Source organism: Theropithecus gelada, chromosome 1 (genome assembly GCF_003255815.1).
Source record: "Theropithecus gelada isolate Dixy chromosome 1, Tgel_1.0, whole genome shotgun sequence".
NCBI lineage: Eukaryota > Metazoa > Chordata > Mammalia > Primates > Cercopithecidae > Theropithecus > Theropithecus gelada.
In genome coordinates this window covers 68,021,447-68,038,889 of record NC_037668.1, presented here as the reverse complement: position 1 = coordinate 68,038,889, position 17,443 = coordinate 68,021,447, and the positions used below count along the sequence as shown (strand labels likewise).

The following is a 17,443-nucleotide window of genomic DNA, read 5'->3' as shown; positions in this document are numbered from 1 at the left end:
GAGGACGTGGGGTAGGTGATGGGGCACAGGCTGTGCGTCGGGGGAAGGTGCTGGGGCCTGAAGGTCCTGAGGGGGACCTCAGACGGCCTTATGCCTCCTCACAAAGAAACCGGACCATCATCTCCGTCCGGCACCCCGGTCGCCCCTCGGATTACCAGGCTAAGGCGCCCGGGAAGCCCGGGCAGAGGATAGAGGGTGGACCGAGCGGGGCGGAGCTGGATGCCGGGCGCCGGCCTCCCTCCCCGCAACCCCGCCGGTCCTCTCAGGTGACAGCTCGCGCCGGCCCCCGCCCCGCCCCCCGCATATTCAGGAGCCCCGGCCCACCCCGCCCGCGAACAGCCAGCGCCAGGAGCCTCTGCCGTCGGTGCGTGCGCGGACCCGCACCCGTCCCCCTTGACCTCGCCGCCCGCCATGGCCGTCGCTGCGGCCGCCCCCCGCTGCCTCCTTGTTCTTCTCCAGGTGCTAGTGCTCGCTCTGGCGCAGATCGTAAGTCTCGCAGCCCCTCCGCTGCCAGGGTCCAGGGTGCAGGGTCTGGGGTCCGGGATGGAGGAGCTCTGCCTGTGTCCCGCGCCTACTGACAGCCCTAGCCCGAGGGGCCACCTGAGGACAGCGCCACCGGCAGGTCCCCTGGGTGGGTGCATACATGGTGCCCATCGCGGCACTGTGAATGGAGGTGGCTGAGTCGGGGAGTCAGAGGGGACCCGTCCCGAGACGCGCGGCCCTGCCCGGGACAGGCAGCGTGGGGCAGGAGCTGGCGCCCGGTCCTGGCAGCCCGGGGAGCCCAGGTGGCAGGGCATACAATGGTGCTCATTCACCCGCTGCGCAGCCTCCGCCCCCGCCGCCTCCCAGGGGGCGCCGGCTCCAACCAGACGCCGCTATCGCCCCTAGGCGGCCTCTCGGCCCTGCCCGCCAACCCACGTCTCCCTTCCGAGGGCCGCCGGGGGGCTGCGGGCGCGCGGGTAGGGCAGAGACCCGGCCCCGTGGGGTGCTGGGTGTGGTTCCGAGCTCGCCTGCGGGGCGCCAGCCTGGCACTTCGCGGCCTGGGGAGGTGGTGGGCACCGGGACCCCTGCCTGGGTCCGAGCTGGCCTCTGAAAAGGGCCGCCTTTTAAGATCTTTGATCTGTTCAGAGATGGGCAGCAGGACGGAGATTCTCCAGCTGTAAGCTCCCCTCACCTTCATATGACTTGTGACCTCCCTGAAACCTCACACCCACCTGCATTGAATTGCAGGCAACCGGGGTCCACGGAGAGGGTCTGCTTTCTGGGAGGTGCGGGCTCCTCCTGCTTGCCCGCAGCAGTCAGGACTTAGCGGAGGGAGGACCCGGCAGTTGTGCTGCGGAAGGGGCGCTCCGAGTGGGAAGAGAGTACCCGCTTCACCTCCCTACACCTCCTTTCCCTGCGCCTCCCCTACTTTCCCGTCGGTTTTCCCGCACCATGGGGAGAGAAGGAGGCGCTGTCTCTGCCTGTGGTTCACGTAAGAACAATAACCCGAGTCACCGCTCACTGAGGGCCGGCAGCCTGCTAGGCACAACCTTGCATTCCATCTGTGATTTATTTGAGCTGCCCACGTCTCCAGCTATTCCCCACCGCCACCGCGCAAGGGCAACCTGGCACAGTAGAAGTCGGGCACCCAGGGCGGAGTCCTGGCGCCGCTGCCCACTCTCAGTGACCATGGACCCTTCATGTTCAGAGCCAGTTTCTGCGACTGCAAACGGCGGCCCGTAACAGCGCCCACCTCCCGGTTCTGAGTATTCTTTAAGATTATGCATTTGGCACACAGTGCCTGCTATGCAGAAGGTTCTCAATACGTGGGAGTTCACGGAGGAGGTGCGCCCCTAGGACCCCGCTCCCAGGGTCGCTTGCAGCCCCGGGGACGCCCAGCTTCCCGCACTGTCTGAGGACTGCCCCCGCCGTGTGTGTTTTCAGAGAGGTCCACCGGGAGAACGGGGCCCCCCGGGCCCCCCGGGACCGCCGGGAGTGCCTGGATCCGACGGCATCGACGTGAGTCTCTAACCAGGGACCAGGGCGGGAGGGAGGCGGCGGACAAAGGAGAACTTTGTGAGCGCTGTGGTGGGGGTGGGGACTGGGGTGCCCAGAGATGTAGTGCCCCCGTCGCCAGTAGGCGGCGCCGGCCCGCACCACAAGGACGCCGTTTGTTCTGCAAAAACCTCAATCCAGGCCTGACTTGCGGAGCGGGTCGTAGCCGCCGACGGACAAGGAGCTGCTGTTCAGTCCGCCGGCCGCAGCTCACAGCGAGGCCTCATGCCCCTCCTCTCCTTTCCCCTCCTTGTGGGGTGGGAGGCGCATCAACCCCTCACCCTGCCTCTGGCACATCTGGACGCTTCTTCAGGGTCATTGGGAGCCTTGGCCAGACCGCCGACCAGCTTGGGCCAGACTCCTGTCTCTTCCCTTCGGTTTTCTCTCCCTGATTTAGAATCAGCTGGGCTTGTTCCCTGCAGGGCGAGGGTTAAATACTTCATTCTGAAGGCTCCCGCAGGAGGGCCGCTTGATGTTTACCAGTCTGGACAGACTTCTATTCAACCTGGTGCCCCCACCCCCTAAACACAGGATGCTGGGCCCCCGGCCAGGCCCTGGCTGCTAAGGGCTCTGAAATGCCTGGAGGCCTCTCTGGGGCTGAACCGGACTCCACCGGCCCTGCCTGCCCACCACCAAGGGTCCTTTGTCACTGGAAGGAGGTCCTTCCCTCCTTGGGAACACTGAATTTCCCCCTTACAGTCCCCCTTGGTCCTTGCCACTGGCTCAGTTTCCTGTTCTCCTGCCCTGCAGTCTGGAATAGAGCTGCTGCCCAACTTGCTCATCCCCCTTCACGTTTCTCCAGAAGCCCCAACCTTCCTCCCACACGTGCCCAAATCCAAGAGGCATCAGCCTGGAGCCCCCAGCCCTGGTAGTGGGTCTCACAGCTGGCACTTCATGACATCAGCATGTCTGTACCTTCTTGCATGTTGCTGTCACCCTCTCCAGCCCAGCCAGGTTTATTCTCATGCTCCTATAATTTGCATTTGGATTTTATTTTTGAGGAAAAGGGGGCTCTTTTCTCAAAAATTGCAAGGCTTAGGGGATGTAGACAGAAGAGAGGAGAGTGAGGAGAGCCTTTGGGAGCGGCCTGCCAGGGCCTGTGTGTGCCCACGTGGGCCGTATTGTGCTGTCTCACCAACTTGTATCTTGCAGGGTGACAAGGGGCCCCCTGGCAAAGCTGGCCCTCCGGTGAGTGCTTTATCCTCTTTAGCCTTGACCCTTCCTGCTCTTGCTCTCCTCTGGCTCATGTTTGTTCCATCTCTGTTTTCAAGGGACCCAAGGGTGAGCCTGGCAAAGCCGGGCCAGATGGTCCAGACGGGAAGCCTGGGATTGATGTGAGTACCTGCAGGTCGGATGGGGTAGGGAAGGGCTCCACCAATTGACCTCCAGGGCCTGGCTCTGGCATCTTCACTGATCTGTTCAGAGATGGGCAGCAGGATGGAGAATCTCCAGCTGTGAGCCCCCCTTCACCTTGGTATGACTTGTGACCTCCCTGGAACCTCACATCCCCCCGCCAGGGGCATTGATTTGCAGGCAACTGGGGTCCAGAGAGAGGGTCTGCTCCCCTGCAGCAGTCAGGACTTAGTCTCACATTTCTGGCCTCCAAGGATCAGGTTGAATATGTTGGGTGGGGCTGTCCTTGTGTGCCCTGTCCTCCCTCTGCTCTTCCCCCGACCCCTGCCCACAGTCTCAGGCATGACTCAGGAGAGAAACATCATTTAGCTGATACCCCAGAGCTCCCAGGTGCCCCCAAGGTCACAGGCTCCTGGACACAGCCAGTCCCAGGGGCATGAGGACGACATCTGGTGGGAGTTACACTGGGTCAGTCACTGAAAGATGGGAGAAAGGAGAAACCCCCATGACTTGCCTCTGCCCTGCTGGTTCATGAGGTGTGACCAGGGCTGGGACAGTCACCAGGGCCTCTTCAAACTCATCCATACCCTGCAATGATTACAAGGCATATTGCCTTCTATATTGCATTGGTTCTCACATCCACCCAGAGAGGCACCCACATGAGAAATTAAGGCTCAGAAAAAGCTTCCAGTGGCCTGGTGTGGTGGCTCATGACTGTAATCCCAGCACTTTGGGAGGCCAAGGTGGGCAGATTACTTGAGGTCTCAGGAGTTCAAGACCAGCCTGGCCAAGATGACAAAACCCCATCTCTACTAAAAATACAAAAATTACCCAAGCATGGTGGCACGTGCCTGTGGTCCCAGCTACTTGGGAGGCTGAGGCACAAGAATCACTTGAACCCAGGAGGCGGAGGTTGCAGTGAACTGACCTTGCACCACTGCACTCCAGCCTGGGCAACAGAGTGAGACTGTGTTGGAAGGAAGGAAACGGGAGGGGAGGGGAGGGGAAGGGAAGGGAAGGAAGAAAAGAAAGAAGAGAAAGTAAAGAAAGAAAAGAAAAGAAAAGGAAAAAGTTGCCAGGGCAGGACATCAAGCAAATGACCAATCTTGACCCATGGCTAGGTCTTTTGACTCCTGAACCCAGAGGCATGAAGCCTGGGCCTGGCATGAAGCCAAATCTTTGGGCTTTGGTTTCCCATCTTTCAAAAGAAGGGAATTGTTCTACCTGCCTCCTAGGGTTACTATGGGAACTGGGGAAAAGGAAAGACAGGTGTCAAGGTTCCCAGGCCTTCATGAGGTATGGTGAAAGGGACCATTGGCCCACCCAGGAGGGACCCTTGAACCTGTCCTGTTCTGTGGGTCAGGGGGCAGGTTGGCCCTCACTGATCCTACATTTTCATTCTTCTGCAGGGTTTAACTGGAGCCAAGGGGGAGCCTGGCCCCATGGGGATCCCTGGAGTCAAGGTAAGGGGCCTGCTGGGGCCTCAGCAGGGGCAATCTAGGGCCAGCATTTGGGAGTGGCTGTAGATAGGAAGTAGGGGCCAGGGAAACCCCAGTGTCTGAGCCTTTCTCGTTGCTCCCGCAGGGCCAGCCCGGGCTTCCTGGTCCTCCTGGCCTTCCAGTGAGTATAACCTGCAAGGGCTTCGAGGGACTCTCGGGGGAGAGGGGATCTGCAGAGAGAGCCATGAAGCCAATTTTCTTTCCTTCTGTTACAGGGCCCTGGTTTTGCTGGACCTCCTGTAAGTCCTCAGGGATAGGGCAGGGTCCCCAGAGCTCCTAGGGAAGGAGGGGACAACAGAAAGGCTTCAAGGGAATGGCCGCCATGGGGAGGGCCGGTGTGCTGTGATAGTGTCGGGAATAGGTGGACCTGCCAGAGACCCAGGGCCAGCCCACTCTGGGCCTGTCCACTGGCTCTGCAATTCTCTGGTCCTTAAAGCCCCAGTCTGTCAGTCTCTCGGGGGTTGGCAAAAGAAAAAAAAAAAGTAAAAGTGGAGAAATGGGCTTTGGTTGCCTGTCTCTACCTTCATGCCCAGGGTATCTGACCCTCTGAGGCATCCTGACCATCACCTCTCTGCTCCCTAGGGACCGCCTGGACCTGTTGGCCTCCCTGGTGAGATTGGAATCCCAGGCCCCAAGGTGAGCGCCAGCCACCTTGTTCGCTGCCTCCTGCCTTCTATCTCCAAGCTGACAAGCTGGGTGGTCTTTCTGGAAGTTCCTGGGCCTGCTCCTGGCCACTGGGAAACTCCTCCAGGTCTGGGGCAGAAGCCCCTCCTATGAGCCCACCCGGCCCTAGGTCTTTTAGGGACGCCAAGGGCTGGCCCCATCCCCTGTCAATCAGGCCTTGATGTCCCAAGATGGTGGATCTCACAAGGTGACCGGGAAGACAGGGTGGACAGGGCAGCGGCAGGACCTGGAGGAGGGCACTAGGGTAAGCTGGGAAGGGCTGGTCAGGGGTATGATTTGGGCTTCTTTTGCTTCCAGGGGCACCCTGGACCAGATGGACCATCGGGGCCCCCAGGACCTCCAGGGAGACCTGTAAGTGTCCCCAGACACCCCGACATGGCAAAGTGCAGGGGAGCAAGCCTTTGAGCAAGGCTGCAGCGGGAAAGGGTCAGGCAAAGCTCCATCTTCATCTCTCCTCTCAGGGTCGCCCGGGAACTATCCAGGTTCTGGAAGGCAGTGCGGATTTCCTGGTGAGAGGCGAGGTCTGGGGCGGGGCTAATGCAGGGAGGCGGGGCCACAGAGACGGCGGGGTCGGGAGAGATGGGGAGGGGCTGCAGTGCAGGGGTTCCACCAGGTGAGGCGGAGGAGAGCACAGGAGTTGGAGAGATGGGGGCGCACCGCCCAGCTGATCACAGGGCCCTGCGGATTTTTCTTTTTCCAGTGTCCAACCAACTGTCCACCGGGGATGAAAGGTCCACCAGGGCTGCAGGGAGTGAAGGTGAGAGCGCCTGGCCTGAATCTTGGGAGGGTGGTCCAGGTGACAGGAGGGGACCTCGTATTGAGCTCTCTCCTTCCCTTCAGGGACATGCGGGCAAACGCGGGGTTCTGGGTGATCCTGGCCGCCAGGGGAAGCCGGTGAGTGCGAGGGTGAGGGCTGTGGGTCGAGGATACGTGGAGATGGTCCTACAGGGCTCTATCCCCTTCTTCATCCCTTCCCCTTCCCCTTCCCCTGTGGGTTCTGGGGACAGAGCCTTGAGCCGGGGGCTGGTGGCCTGTGCTCCGGGTCGGCATGTCTTTGGTCATGTCTCCTTGCTTGGCCTTTCTCTATCTGTGACATGGGACTGTATGGTTTGTAGGAGTCCTTCCTGTCTGCTTGTGCAGGGGAAAGGAGATGGTATCTTCGCTTGTCTGTATATGTGTCTTGCCATCTGCCTGCCTGTCTGACAGCTCATCCCTGCCCTTTAGGGTCCCAAGGGAGATGTGGGTGCCTCTGGAGAGCAAGGCATCCCTGGACCACCGGTAAGGAACACCTTGCCTCAGCGGCCCTCTTCTCCCTCACCCCAGAAGCCCTTAATGGAGTCATTCGACTGCTCAGGCCTCTAGCTTGTAAAAGAGACACCTGTGTCTAGCTGGGAGCGTCTCTGGATGGGGAGAGGGAGGCTGAAACTGTCAGGAATGAGGGACGGGAACCAAAGCTGTCAGCAAGAAGCCCAGGCTGAGGTCCAGGTCTGACACCGTCCCTTTGAGTAACCAAGTGAGTCCCGCCTCATCTCTGAACCTCAATGTCCCATCCACGAGACAGAGACTCTGCTGCCTACCTCAAAAGGGCACTGGAAGGCTGAAGGTGGGCGTCAGACAAGGTATAATGACGTGGGCTTTGCAATTGCCATTGCTGTCATTTTCCTGTCTCAACAGGGTCCCCAGGGCATCAGGGGCTACCCGGGCATGGCAGGGCCCAAGGGAGAGATGGTAAGTGAATCTCGGGGTGTCATACAAGAGCTTCCAGGAGCCACCTTCTGGCCCCTGGAGTTCAGCCAGGACTGACCTGCAACCCTTTCCTCTCTGCAGGGCCCTCATGGATATAAAGGCATGGTGGGCGCCATCGGTGCCACTGGGCCCCCGGTAAGTCTGCTTTTGCTCCCCCACCCCTGAGGCTGGAGCTCCTACAGCTACAGCCACAGAGTGGGCGTGGCTCCCCCTGAGCCTGTGTGACCTGGATTCCTGCTTGTCTTTCTTGCCAGGGTGAGGAAGGTCCTAGGGGACCGCCAGGCCGAGCTGGGGAGAAGGGCGACGTGGTGAGTCCTCAGGCACCCATTGTTCAGTCAGGACCCCTGGGGAGTACTGGGCAGGACAAAGCTCTCCCTAAGGCTGTGTGTGTGAGAGTGTGTGTGTGTGTGAGTGTGAGAGTGTGAGTGTGAGTGTGAGAGTGTGTGAGTGTGAGTGTGTGAGAGTGTGTGTGTGAGTGTGTGAGTGTGAGTGTGTGAGAGTGTGTGTGTGAGAGTGAGAGTGTGTGTGTGAGTGTGTGTGAGTGTGTGTGAGAGTGTGTGTGTGTGAGAGTGTGTGTGAGTGTGTGTTTGAGAGTGTGTGAGTGTGAGAGTGTGTGAGAGTGTTGTGTGTGAGTGTGAGAGTGTGTGTGAGTGTGTGTGTGTGAGTGTGTGTGCGTGTGAATGTGTAGTGCGTGTGAATGTGCAGTGTGTGTGTGTAGACTGTGTATATGAGGGTGTGTGTAGAGTATGTGTGAGGCTGTGTGTGTAGTGTACGTGAGTGTGTGTGTGAGGATATCTCTGAGTGTGTGTATGTGTGTGTGAGTGTATGTGTGTATGAGTGAGTGTGTGTGTGCACAAGTGGGTGACCTGCTGGGGAGGACCATCTGTGCCAAGAGCCCAGTCAGCCCAAATTCAGACTTTAGGAGAAGCCCTGGGATCCAGTCCCATGGTCACTGGGGCCAGACAATGAGATTCCAGCAAATCAGCCATGGGGCTAATGGGATTTGGTCTGGATCCCAGTTCTCTTAACTCTGTTTTTTTCTAATTAGTAGACCTGTTGGGGGAAGCAGTTTTAAGTTTACAGAAAAATGGAGCAGAAAACACAGTTAACTGTTATTATTATTTAGTTTTTTTAATTATTATTTTCTTTTCTTTTTAAATTTTAAAAAATTCTTATACTTTTCTTTTTCTATTGGACAGCAGAGATCATCGAGTTGTTTTGTTTTGTTTTGTTTTTGAGACAGAGTTTTGTTCTTGTTGCCCAGCCTGGAGTGCAATGGTGCAATCTCAGCTCACTGCAACCTCCGCCTCCCCGGTTCAAGAGATTCTCCTGCCTCAACCTCCCAAGTGGCTGGGATTACAGGCATGCGCCACCACGCTCAGCTAATTTTGTATTTTTTGTAGAGACAGCGTTTCACCATGTTGGTCAGGCTGGTCTCGAACTCCTGACCTCAGGTGATCCACCTGCCTTGGCCTCCCAAAGTGCTGGGATCACAGGCGTGAGTCAACACGCCCAGCCATATCTAGTTTTTTTAATGCGATTTTTTTAACTATACAGAAAACCAGTGAGAGTGATATAAAGAATCCCCATGTACCTATCACAGGTTCCAATTCAGTTACTAACATTTTGTCATTCTTGGATCCTCTATCTCCCAGCCCCCTCCTTCCTTTGCTTTTATTATTGCTTTGCTCTGAGGTTTTCAAGTAAATCCTTAACATCCTATCATCTCACCCCTAGATACTTTTGTACATATCTCTAAACAATAAGCACTCATTCTCATATAATCACATTATCACAACTGACAAAATCAACAAGTACTTCCTAACATCATCTAATGACCAGTCTCTGTTCAGTTTTTCCCAATTATCTCAAAAATGTCTTTTCCTGGTTCTTGTTCACACCGAGACTCACACAGCATCCACACACTGCATTTGGTGGTTGTGTTCCTTTGGCTGAGTGGAGGGTGGGGCCTTGGCCAGAGTCTCAGTGGATGCTGGCTCCCACCCCTGCTCCTGCTCAGCCCAGCCTGGCCTCCTGGCACTGACTTCTCCCTCCTGCTGGTGCCAGGGCAGGAAGGGTACTCCCAATGCTCCCTCCTCCGGCCCCTGCATGGTGTGGCCTGTGCCAGAGGAACTCTGGGACCCAGAGGCCACTGTTCTCAGTGGTTCCCCTCTCTGCACAGCCAGACAGGGACCCGATATCCTGAAGGTGACCTGGTCTCTCTCCGCTTTGCAGGGCAGCCCAGGTATTCGTGGACCCCAGGGGATCACAGGCCCGAAGGGAGCAACGGTAGGTGCCAGAGGCCTAGGCCCACCAGGACAGAGACCAAGGGCCCTGTTGCTTTGTCCAAACCCCCAGAAGAGAAGCCTGGGATGCTAGTCTGAACTCTGCAACTGGTGGGCTGGCTCTGTAACCTCAGGAAATGCCTCCCTTTCTGTGCCTCACATCTGTAAACAGGGGTGATGACATAAGGGAGGTCATGGGGAGCTTGCAGCAGTTGGGGACACCACCCTCCACACTAGGGAAGGGCTGTGTTCCATGGTCCTCATCCCCTTCCCACTTCAGCTCCCCTCCCCCAGTTGGCTGGTGGGGCTTCCTGGGATGACCAGAGCCACTCCCTCCCTGCACACTGCAGCTGTCGCAGAGGAACGGGGGTGGGTGGCCGGACCCCAGACATCTCTGCATTGTCACTCTGCCTTGAACTTTCCTCCTGAGTAGGGTCCCCCAGGCATCAACGGCAAGGACGGGACCCCAGGCACGCCTGGCATGAAGGTAGGAGTGGGGCTGCAGTTGGGATTAGTGCAGGGGCAGGGCCTTGAGTCCGACCACGCAGGTTCTAGACACCTAGAGCCTGGGGTCCTCGGTTCTGTCATGGACATGCCATTTCTTGCCTCTGGATCTCAGTTTTCCTACCTGCATCTGGGTAGAAGCCATGGCCCTCTGGCTGGAGCTTTAATTTGTATCTCTGGTTCTCTGTCTATCCCAGGGCAGTGCAGGACAGGCGGGACGGCCAGGAAGCCCAGGCCACCAGGGCCTAGCGGTAAGTATCAGGTGGAGCCATGGGGGCTGGGCAGGGGCTAGTGGCTGATGAAGTTAGAATCCACACACACCCGGGGTTCTTGCTCAATCACCACCTCTTGCCTCATTACCGACTCTGGCCCCTGGCCTGGCGAGGGCCTCATCACTTGGACAATTACTCTAGCCTTCTCTTTGGCCATTCCAGTCCTCCATGTTGGCTAAATGGAATCTGACCATTTCCCCACTATAGCACCTTCCATGACCCCCCACCGCCTCCAGGAAAAAGTCATTCAGTCCAGTCCTTCAATAAGTAGTTATTGAGGTTGGGTGCAGTGGTTCATACCTGTAATCCCAGCACTTCAGAAGGCTGAGGCCAGGAGTTCGAGACTAGCCTGGCCAATGTGGTGAAACCCTGTCTCTACTAAAAATACAAAAATTAGCCGGGCATGGTGGCGCATGCCTGTAATCCCAGCTACTCAGGAGGCTGAGGCAGGAGAATTGCTTGAACCCAGGAGGCAGAGGTTACACTGAGCCAAGATTACACTGCTGTACTCCAGCCTGGGCAACAGAGCAAGACTCCATCTCAAAAAAAAAAAATTATTATTGAATATCTGAGGTATACTAAGTGGCAGGTAAACAATTATAAACAGGACAGATGCAACCTTTGTCCTTGTGGCTCATCTTAGCATTCAATGACCACCATAATCTGACCCCAACCTGCCTCCTGCCGTATCAGCAATGGCCCCTCTCTGTCCTTTCCCTTCTCAACAGGCCTTGGCTTTTCTGCCTCCACACCTTTAGGCCTTTGCTGGTCCCTGTGCTTGAAATGCCCTTTCTGGTCTCTTGTGCCTTCTCATCGTTCAGGGCCATCTCCATTCCATACCTTCTGGAGTCCAGTCCATGGGAGCCTGCCCTCCCTCCCTGTGGGGGTACTGAGTGGCCAAACCTGTTTCTGTGCACACGTGTAAACTTGTGTTCCTGGGCTCAGGCACCTGAGAGCACATACTCATCTCTTCCCCATAGACCCCAGGTCCTGGAAGGCAGGCCATTCACTGTGCCCCACTCCTCTCCCACCACTGTGGGAAAGTACAGTTAAGTTCATGATGCCGTGGCTGGGCCTTCTGTTGTTCAGCCCCCACAGGTGGGGGAAATCTGGATTGGGGATGGGAGGCAAAGCAGCAGGTGCATGGGGCTCCCCCCCTGCCAGGCCAGAAACTGACTTCAACTTCTTTCTGCAGGGTGTGCCGGGCCAGCCTGGGACAAAAGGAGGCCCTGGAGACCAGGTGAGGCGATCCCAAGCTGGGGACAGAATTGAGCAAGGAAGTCTGGGGCCAGGAAGACAGCAAGGCCCAGGCCTTAGCCAAGTCTCAGAGGCTCAGCCTGAACATAAGCCCCTTGGGCCTAACCACCTCCCTCCTGCCACCTCCCACCCATCATGCACTCCTCAGCCTGCCTCAGTGTAGATAGGATGGCATGGCTTTAAATCCAGAGGAGAAACAAACAGGAAAATCAGGAGCCAAGAGGACTGAACCAAGAATACCCTCTGTCCCTCCCCAACTCATCTGGTTCCAGGCTCTGTTCAGGCTTCATTGGGTTTCCCTGAGGCCAAGGGCCTGACTGGGCCACCCAGACTGACCTGAGAACTGTGTTTTCCTGCAGGGTGAGCCGGGCCCGCAGGGCCTTCCTGGGTTCTCTGGTCCCCCTGGGAAAGAGGTAAGGGCTCCCTCCACTGACAAAAGGGTTCCTGCTTTAGGGTGAGGCCATGGGGTGGAGCCCTAACCTAGGGAGAGTTAGTCTGGCTCTGCCCTGACCCAATGACCCAGGGAAGCTCTTTCTCCTCTCTGGGCCCATTTCCCTATGTACCTTGCAGGGAGGGTGGGGACTAGCTCTGTTCTGGAGTGTGACCTTCCCAGATGACCAAGTTAACAGACTGGGAATCCAGCAGGCAGAGTTCTTCATTCATTTATTCATTGCATAAACATTCACTAAATACTTGCAACTATGAGTCTCCTCCTCACACGGAGGGTATAGTTTAATGGAAGAAATAGACATGAAATAAATGATCACATAAGTAATTCAAATTGTGTTGGATCCTTTGAAGGAAAACTACAGGGACCCAAAGGCATGGAACAGGGGGTCTGGGAAGCCTTCCCTGATGAAGCAAAGTAGCTGAGACCCAAGGGTAGGGAGGGACTGGCCAGGTGTGGAACGGTGGGTTCCACCAGGTCAAATGCTTAGCCCCAAATTCTCCTTCCTCCAGGGAGAGCCAGGGCCTCAAGGAGAAATTGGTCCTCAGGGCATCATGGGACAGAAGGTAAGTACCTGGCACAGTGGCCCCTCGCCAGGGGCCTCTGCAGCAGCTGGCACTGCTGGATACAGCACCTGCTCCATGCAGCCTAGCCTGTGAGAGGCCTCCCCAGGCATGGCCTGGGTTTCCTTTGCTGGTCTGCCAAGTGGAGCAAAGGACCCCCTGCCAGTGACAGCAGAAATGGAGGGCACCCTGACCATGCCGTGTCAGGCCCGGGTGCGAGAGGCTGCATCTGCTGAGAGCTGCTGAGGGTGTGGCCTTCTCTTTCCATTTCAGGGTGACCAGGGCGAGAGGGGTCCAGTGGGGCAGCCGGGCCCTCAGGGAAGGCAGGTGAGTGCAGGCCAGCTGAGGTGGGCAGGGCATCATATCCAGGCCCCCCACTCCATTTATTCCTTTGGTTTCTTTTCTCCTCAGGGCCCTAAGGGCGAGCAGGGCTCCCCTGGAATTCCAGGGCCCCAAGGCTTGCCGGGCATCAAAGGAAACAAGGTACCAGATGGGGCTGGGAAACACCTGGGAAAGGCACCCTAAAACAGGGGAAGTGGGGTCGGCAGGACGCAGGTCCTTCCGGAGCCTCCAAACCTGCAGGTCGCAGGGTTCTGGTCTGGTCGGCGAGGCAGAGTTGGAAAGAGGGGTGTGGCAGAAAGTTAGGTGGGGGACCCCGTGGAGGGGGTAACTCGCCAAACCCCTCACTCCACGCTTTCTCCAGGGCTCCCCAGGGAAGACCGGGCCTCGCGGCGGAGTGGTGAGTCCCAGCGCCCCTATTCCCAGCCACCCGCAACCCTGCTCCTCGTCCCCGCCACTGCCACCGCGCGTCCGACCCGTGGTTCTCTCTGCAGGGTGACCCGGGGGTGGCCGGCCTTCCTGGAGAGAAAGGCGAGAAGGTGAGCGCGCGACCTGGGGAAGGGCGGGGAGCGGCGGCTGGCCCTGGGGTCCCCCACCGCTTCGTGACCGGGGCTCCTTGTGCCTGCAGGGCGAGTCCGGCGAGCCGGGGCCCAAGGGACAGGTGAATCCTCCCGTTCCGACGCCGCAAGTCCTCCCCTCCCCGCGTTCTCCGACTTTCCTGGGCAGCCCTGGGACCTCCACTCTCCCGGCCCCTCCCTTCTCCCAGCCCCACCCAATTCCTGGACCCCCACCCCCTACTCTCTCCCCCCCCCCCCCCCCCGGGCGCCTTCTCACCCGGCTCTAATCCCACCCCATCCTCCCGTAGCAAGGAGTACGTGGAGAACCCGGCTACCCCGGCCCCAGTGGGGATGCGGGCGCCCCAGGGGTTCAGGGCTACCCTGGTCTCCCCGGCCCTCGAGGACTGGTGGGGAACCGAGGCGTTCCAGGACAGCCCGGGAGACAGGGCGTGGCGGTGAGTTGGGCCCCGGGGTGGGGGGTGATTTTTCTAGGTAGATCTGTTCTGGGGTGCAGCTTACCCGCCAAAGGCTAGGGGTTCCCAGAGACTCACCGACTTCCCCCAGACTGGTTCCAAGCCCAGAGCAGACAGGAAGGCTGTGAGTGCAGCCTGAGGGATTACCCCGCGACCTTCCCAGGTAAGCCCGTGGCCCTGCCAGGTACAGTCTGTTCCTCAGCTTGGCAGTTAATGACTGGACACCAGAGTCTCCTCCATGGCGGCCTCACGCTCAGCCAGGTGGGAGCAGGAGCGGTGGGCCCTTGCAGCCAGGGGCTTCTCCCTGAACGGCCTCTGCTTTCAGGGCCGGGATGCCACTGACCAGCACATCGTGGATGTGGCGCTGAAGATGCTGCAAGGTGAGGGCAGCAACCCCTCCTCACAGTCCGTTCGAGGGCATCGTCGCCCCCTCACCCTTTCCCGGAGCCTCCATGTGTTCACTTGTCTGAAAATCTGGAGTCCTGGGGTTCCTTCCAGCCCAGTCTCCGAAGGGCTTCGGGACCTTGAATAAGTCACTCTGGGCCTCTGACTTCCGCAAAACAGAGCCCAAGGAAGGGGGAACTTAAACACGGTGCTTTGCTGTCTGCAAACCTAGGGGCCAGGGCCCACAGATGCTCTGCCTCCCCTCGTGTTACTGCTGACACCCACCTCATAGACCTCCCTCTCCCTCCCTCCCTCCAGAGCAACTGGCTGAGGTCGCCGTGAGTGCCAAGCGGGAAGCCCTGGGTGCGGTGGGCATGGTGGGTCCCCCAGGACCTCCTGGGCCCCCTGGATACCCAGGCAAGCAGGGACCCCATGGGCACCCTGGCCCTCGGGGTGTTCCTGGCATCGTGGGAGCCGTGGGTCAGATCGGGAACACGGGGCCCAAGGGTGAGTGCTCCTCTGCAGTGGGCGTGGCGGCCAGGCAGGGGGTGTTGTCCCGGCCCGCCCTTTCCCCATTCCCTTCCCAGGATGACATACAGACCCTTCCCCAGTCCCTCAGCCACATAGTCCGGGAGACACTCCTGGACTTTCTTTCCCAGTAGCAAATGGATGGAAATGAATGTACTATTTTTATCACTCAGGGTTTCTGGGGTTTGTTTTTGAATGTGCTTTGTGATACCCCATAAGCATCTTTCCATGTCAGTAGAGATGGGGCGGCAGACCAGCAGAGCAGTCAAGCAGGCAGGCTGGAGCCACACATGGGTGTGAATCCAGACTCCCCTTTCTCAGCGTGGCTCTCAGACAAGTTACCTACTAATTTCCCTGGGCCTTAGGTTTACCATCTGTAAAATGGGGACACTGAAAGTACCCACCTCATAGTGTAGCAGTGAGGACAGTAGTTCATATAGCGTTCGTCTTAGTTCACTGCTTGATCCACAGTAAATGCGAGATACTGTTATGCTTACTTTCCTGTAATAAACTTTATTGGCTACATAATCTTCCATCCTTTGTCTGCACCTTCCTTTATTTAACAAGCCCTGCATGATCATTTCCAACTTTCCTCTATTATAAACTAGCACAAAACAGGAATAATTTCTGTGTGTGAAACATAGCAAAAAATAGAGGAAAAGCATTTTTCAATTCTGAAAAAATGAAGATTCCCTTTTTTGTCTACAGGAAAACGTGGAGAGAAGGGTGATCCAGGAGAAGTGGGACGGGGGCACCCCGGGATGCCTGGGCCCCCAGGGATCCCAGGTAAGCTGTTGGCCCTGCCCAGCTACAGTGTGTTCCTCAGCTTGGGAATTAATGACACGTGGACACCAGGGCCTCCTCCATGGCGACTACATGCTCAGCCAGCTCAGTCCTTGATACCCCGCTTCTGCACCCCTTTGGAGCACCCGGGAGTCCCTGGGTGGTTCTAGCTCTGGAAGCTGGACCTCTCAGGACTTCCCAGGACCCATCACCATCACTTTACGAAGGTGACGGAAGGGACGTTTGCTCCCAAAACTCACTGGGAGCTGGGAGTAGGGGACAATCACGTAATCTCTGCCTCTGGGGCAGAGTCCCTTCTCCTGTGGTGTCTTTGGCCTCATTTTCTCCATCTGAAAAATGTCTCCACCTTCAAAATCCTGGGTCTGAGGCAAGAGGCGCCCCTAATGTCTTAACTCTCTCCTGTTCACAGGACTCCCTGGCCGGCCTGGCCAGGCAATCAACGGCAAGGATGGCGATCGAGGGTCCCCAGGGGCTCCAGGAGAGGCAGGTCGACCTGGGCTGCCAGGCCCCGTAGGGCTGCCAGGCTTCTGTGAACCTGCAGCCTGCCTTGGAGCTTCGGCCTATGCCTCTGCCCGCCTTGCAGAGCCCGGATCCATCAAGGGGCCTTGAGCATCAGGCCCGGACAGAGCCCGGCAGGCATCCTGGGGGAGAGGACCAGGTCCCCTCTGGGTGGACATGTACCCATCCCCAACCCAGGAAACCATCTCCCCCAGCACCTTCTGTCTGGAACCCAGGAGTCCTGAGGAAAAGGAATTCTAAAACATCGGGGAAGTGGGGGGAGAGCACTGATGGGTGAAAAAGTGAGGCCAACACACAGGGCAAGTGGTGTTGATGGAGTCGAAGCTCTGAAGGAATGAGGTGGCTTTCCTTCCAGGGGGCATCATTCGGCTGTCACCAAAACAAACATCGCAATCTGCACCATTCTCCACTGGCCATCTTGTCCTTGGGTCAGTGGGACGTGGGCACCCCGGGAGGCCTGGGCCCTGCCCAGCTACAGTTCCACCCCTCAGCTCGAGGATTAATGACTGAGGTCTCTGCCAGTTCCTGAGCCCATCTCACTCTCTGACCTATCAGGTGACTGCTGCTGGGTGACCACCCTGAGGCGGCTATACCCTTAAGCCAGCCCCACTACTTCCTTCCCTGCCTCCCAACTGAGTATTTAAACATCAACTCCCTTCTCTTTCTCGAATAACTCCCCACCCCTTTCTCCCCAGATCCGCCCAGGCCTTTCTGTAAATAAAAGCTCCCAAGTTGGGTACAAACCAGGATATCGGAGTTACTCTATCGCGGAGTTAACCAGGACAGAGGAGTTGTTGGGCTTCTCTTCTTGTGTATGGGGCAGTTGTTGCTGGGCCTCCATTGCCCAGGCAGGAAGGACAGAGGCTCTGGAGGGGGAAGGCAGGATAGGGCATTTTCTCTGGGCACCTGAATTCTGAGCATTAGGATGGCATGGCATTTTTGAGGAACATCTGTGAGAGGAACTTAAGAATGGAGGCAGGATGCTGACCTACTGTGTAACTTTGGGTGAATCCCTTTTGAGCCGTTGTACAACTGTGGCAAGGACTCACCTGAATCTTGCTCATCCCAGTATAGCACACCCAGTGTCTTGCCAGAGTCTGCCACTTGGAAGGTCATCTGTGAGTTTCAGCACCCACGGTGTGCTGGCCCTGGAGTAGGAGCTGGTAGTGAAAGATTGGAGGACCTTGTTCT

The 17,443-nt window shown here is 57.7% G+C and overlaps 1 protein-coding gene across 2 annotated transcripts; it reads left to right on the top strand.

Moving 5' to 3' along the window:
* Nucleotides 1-333: 333 nt before the first annotated feature.
* COL9A2 (collagen type IX alpha 2 chain) lies at nt 334-17,035 on the top strand. Of its 2 annotated transcripts, XM_025394090.1 has the most exons (32): nt 334-486; nt 1,927-2,001; nt 3,190-3,225; nt 3,309-3,371; nt 4,800-4,853; nt 4,975-5,010; nt 5,105-5,128; nt 5,472-5,525; nt 5,871-5,924; nt 6,035-6,082; nt 6,274-6,330; nt 6,414-6,467; nt 6,798-6,851; nt 7,248-7,301; nt 7,401-7,454; nt 7,574-7,627; nt 9,555-9,608; nt 10,038-10,091; nt 10,306-10,359; nt 11,576-11,620; nt 11,997-12,050; nt 12,598-12,651; nt 12,922-12,975; nt 13,060-13,131; nt 13,352-13,387; nt 13,482-13,526; nt 13,616-13,648; nt 13,853-13,999; nt 14,343-14,397; nt 14,720-14,908; nt 15,638-15,715; nt 16,143-17,035. In XM_025394090.1, the coding sequence occupies exons 1-32, from the start codon at nt 412-414 to the stop codon at nt 16,340-16,342; spliced, it is 2,070 nt and encodes a 689-aa protein (XP_025249875.1). In that variant the 5' UTR covers nt 334-411; the 3' UTR covers nt 16,343-17,035. The 2 variants fall into 2 exon arrangements, with proteins under 2 accessions (XP_025249875.1, XP_025249866.1); XM_025394081.1 differs by lacking the exons at nt 334-486; nt 1,927-2,001 and having other exon boundaries at nt 2,659-3,225.
* Nucleotides 17,036-17,443: the final 408 nt, after the last annotated feature.

Bases quoted from the DNA above. Each gene is read 5' to 3' on its own strand.
- COL9A2 (XM_025394081.1), top strand. From the start codon at position 2,932: ATGACATCAGCATGTCTGTACCTTCTTGCATGTTGCTGTCACCCTCTC. The intron at 6,852-7,247 runs GTAAGGAACACC...CTGTCTCAACAG, and splicing joins AAGGCATCCCTGGACCACCG to GGTCCCCAGGGCATCAGGGG. The intron at 13,132-13,351 runs GTACCAGATGGG...CGCTTTCTCCAG, and splicing joins CGGGCATCAAAGGAAACAAG to GGCTCCCCAGGGAAGACCGG.